Source organism: Rhinopithecus bieti, unplaced genomic scaffold, assembly GCF_001698545.2.
Source record: "Rhinopithecus bieti isolate Rb0 unplaced genomic scaffold, ASM169854v2 scaffold_26729, whole genome shotgun sequence".
NCBI lineage: Eukaryota > Metazoa > Chordata > Mammalia > Primates > Cercopithecidae > Rhinopithecus > Rhinopithecus bieti.
Window position 1 is genome coordinate 51,067 of NW_016811904.1, and position 3,900 is coordinate 54,966.

The following is a 3,900-nucleotide window of genomic DNA, read 5'->3' on the forward strand; positions in this document are numbered from 1 at the left end:
ATCTCAGAACACTGATCAAAGAGGAAGTTTAAGAAAAACAAAAAAAAGACATTGCAACTGTCAGCTCTTTCTCAGGGAGACTAAGGAGAGTTGCTGGGGAGCCTACATGGCATGGAGGGCCAGAGAGCACAGGGAGGATGGACAAAGTTGCTGTGGTATACAGCTTTGGAAATGGCTCCATGACCAAGACCTACCATAGGCACAATCAGCTTCTGGAGAAGGTTCTTCAGCCTTTTCAGCTCTGCTGAGCAGTATGTTTTAGAAAGCCTCCCCAACGGGGAACTGGCACATTACCAGGTTACTGACACCAAAGCAGCAGTGCTCACAGCAAAACACGGTCTTAGACTGGATTTGTTTGGAGAACAGGGCAAGAGGCTCCCAACGCAGATACTGAAGGGCATCTTGAAGAGAAAAACCAAGTTTGACACTTTTAAACAAGAATAAAGGACCAGTGTTCCTTCTGTAAGAGGGAGCCCCAACATCTTGCTTTATTCACAGTCAGAGTCCAGACCCCTTTTCCTTTACTCATTTGATCCATCACATATGACTTCATTTTTCATTTTGTGTTTCTGGCTACACACTCTTGCCTTTATTGAACTGATTCTGGCCTCAGTTCCCCCTCCCAACTGGAAATTACTATCATTTCTTGACTACAAGTGGTTTCAGTCATCATCCCAAAAAAATCCATCTACTAGAACCCTACCTCAGCACTGGCCCATGTACCCCAACATCCTTGGAAGGGATGAAAAGGGACAATGTGTATTACGTGTTATCAAATTTTGTCAATCATGAAATTAAACAGCAAAATTTGAAACTCTATAAAATGAATACTAATAATAGCGATTTGTTGTGTGCTAGGCATTTATATATGTAAATAGTAGTCTGGAATCTTTCCTTTAACCACATGAACTACATGCTATTATTATCCCCATTTTAGAGAAAAGAAGAGTGAGGCCATGACAGGTTAAGTGATTTCTAAGGTGTCACAGTTAAGTTGTGGCAAATGGTGCTAGCGCAATTGGGGGAAGGAAAAAAAAAAAAAACTTCTAACTAAACCTCACACCATACACAAAAATATAACTCAAAATAGATAACAAATCTAAATATAAAACCTAAAATACTAAAATGTCTAGAAGAAAACATAAGATAAAATCTCCATGATCTAGGGTTAGGTGAAGTATTCTGAGGCATCCATAAGCACAATCCAGGGCGCGGTGGCTGATGTCTGTAATCCCAGCAGTTTGGGAGGCCAAGGCGGGAGGATCACGAGGTCAAGAGATCAAGACGGTCCTGGCCAACTACTGTATCTACTAAAAATACAACAATTAGCTGGGCATGGTGCCATGCACGTGTAGTCCCAGCTACTCGGGATGCTGAGGCAGGAGAATGGCTTGAACCTGGGAGGCAGAGGTTGCAGTGAGCCGAGATCGTGCTACTGCACTCCAGGCTGGCAACAGAGTGAGACCCCATCTCAAAACATACAAACAAACAAACAAAAAATAACAGGAAAAAAAAAAAAAAACACAGGGAAAAAAACTAAATAAATTGAACTTCATCAAAATTAAAATATTTTGCTCTGTGAAAGACCCTAATGAGAGGATTTGGGGTTTTGTTTTGTTTGGTTTTGTTTTTGAGACAGGGTCTGATTCTGTCACCCAGGCTGGGGTGCAGTGGCATGATCATAGCTCACTGCAGCCTTGATCTCTCCAGCTGAAGGAATCCTCCTGCCTCAGACTCCCAAATAGCTGAGACTACAGGCATGCATCACTATACCTGGGTAATTTTTTTCGTAAGACGATTTTAGAAAAGACAAGCCACCAACTAGAAGACAATATTTGCAAATCATATATCTGACAAAGAACCCATACTCAGGATACATAAAAGATTCACTAAACATTATTACGTTATGTAAACAGAATATGTAACATTCAACAAAGAAAATTAACAACCAATTACATTAGTAGGCAAAATATTCGAACAGATATTTGACCAAAGACACATGGATGGCAATTAAGTGCCTGAAAATACATTCAACGTCATTAGTCATTATGGAAAAGCAAACTAACACCCAGACAAGATTCCACTTCACACCTATTAGCAAGGCTAAAATAACAAAGTGGCCATACCACGTGCTGCCAAGGATAGAGAGAAGCTGGAATTCTTATACATTGCTAGTGGGAATATAAATTGTCACAGCCACTCTAGAAAATGGTTTGGAAGTTTCTTATAAAATTAAACATGTACATATATAAGCGCACAGTCCCGCCCATGGGCATTTACCCTCTAGAAATAATGTGTGTTCACACACACACACACACAAAAACATATAATAATGTTTACAGCAGCTGTATCTGTAATCATGAAAAACTGAAAACGTGCCAGACATGGTGGCTTATACCTGGAATCCCAGCACTCTGGGAGGCTGAGGCAGGAGGATCACTTGAGGCCAGGAGTTGGAGACCAGCATGCCCAACATAGTGAGAACTTGTCTCTTTACAAAAATATTTTAAAACTTAGCAGGGCATGGAGATGCACACCTGTAGTCCTAGCTACTTGAGAGGCTGAGGTGGGAGGATTCAGAACAGGGATCCGAAAAAAAGATTCAGAACAGGGAGCCCTGAGGAGAAAAAAAAAAAATGATCTCTAGACTTATCCCAAACTTCCTTTATTTGAATACGACTCTATTTTACTTAGATGAGAAGAGCTAACATTTATAGAGTGCTTGCTATTTGCCAGGAACTGTCTCCAGTTTTCCTTTTCTTTCTGTGTAGAGGCAGGGTCTTCCTCTGTTGTCCAGGATGGTCTTGAACTCCTGTGTTCAAGTGATGATCCCATGTCAGCCTCCTGACTACCTAGGACTACAGGCACATGCCACCACACCCAACTAATTTTTTAAAAAATGTTTTTGTAGAGACGGGGTCTTCCTATGTTGCCCAGGTTGGTAAGCATTTTATGCATATTAAATTATATAATTCTCAAAACAACCCTACAAAGTAGGGACTATTATAATCTTCATTTTAGGGATGAGAAAACTAAGGCACAGAGAGATGTGCCAGGCCCCACAGCTAGGCAGTGAAGGAGCTATAATGTGGTCTGGCTCTAGAATTATGTTCGCAACACTTTGCAATATAGTCTTATTACCACATTCTATAGCCTCCCCCTGATCTGCTCTTTAGTCACTGGGTCTGTGGTTTATGTTTCAATTCATAAAAGATGTATAAACAGAGAAGTCTTGAAGGATTTCCTAGATAAGGCTTGGTTATCTGTATAGTCTTCCACTTTTACAATTACTTCAAATCAGCAAGCATTTCCTTAATGCCAATCCTAGCACTAAGAACCAGGGACCCAGAGACAGACAAAGCACAGTCCCTGCCCTCAAGGAACTCATTCTAGTGAAGGAGACTCAAATGGAACAACTGCAAGTCAATGCAACAACTCGGACAGCAGAAAGATCAGAGAAGGCTTTCTAGAGGAGGGGAGACAGAAGTTGAGGATGTGAACTTAACGTTTGCCAGGAAAATATGGCACGGAAGAGCACTTCAGGCAGATGGAGGAAGTAGGTGCAAAGAAATGAATTGCGGGTGGGGGGAACACAGAGAGATAAATGAGATGGAAAGGGAGAAAGAAATAGGAAACAGAAATAAAGAAAGAGAGAGATCATGGAACGACATATGGTTCTGCTCAGTAGGCATGTTACTGGTTGCTACAAAGGGCAGAGGCAAGGCCACAGAAGGAGTGTGGCCACACTGCATGGAGCACCTACTCCTCAGTCATGCTTCCCTTGTTCCATGCTGGCAGACTTAAACATAGCACAAAGAAAACTCCCTGAAGGCTGCCTTGGCCACCACTAGCCTCCCACCATCTAGCTCAGTACCTCTTTTTTTTTTTTTTTTTTTTTTT

The 3,900-nt window shown here is 41.5% G+C and overlaps 1 protein-coding gene across 2 annotated transcripts in view; it reads right to left on the minus strand.

Annotated features, from left to right (window-relative positions):
* Positions 1-258: 258 nt before the first annotated feature.
* Positions 259-3,900, minus strand: part of LOC108544300 (oligophrenin-1) — a 61,980-nt gene continuing 58,338 nt past the window's right edge. For both annotated transcript variants that reach the window (XM_017895363.1, XM_017895362.1), the window contains exon 3: positions 259-401. In XM_017895363.1, coding sequence (XP_017750852.1) covers positions 259-401 — 143 coding nt within the window. The remainder of the gene's footprint in view (positions 402-3,900) is intronic.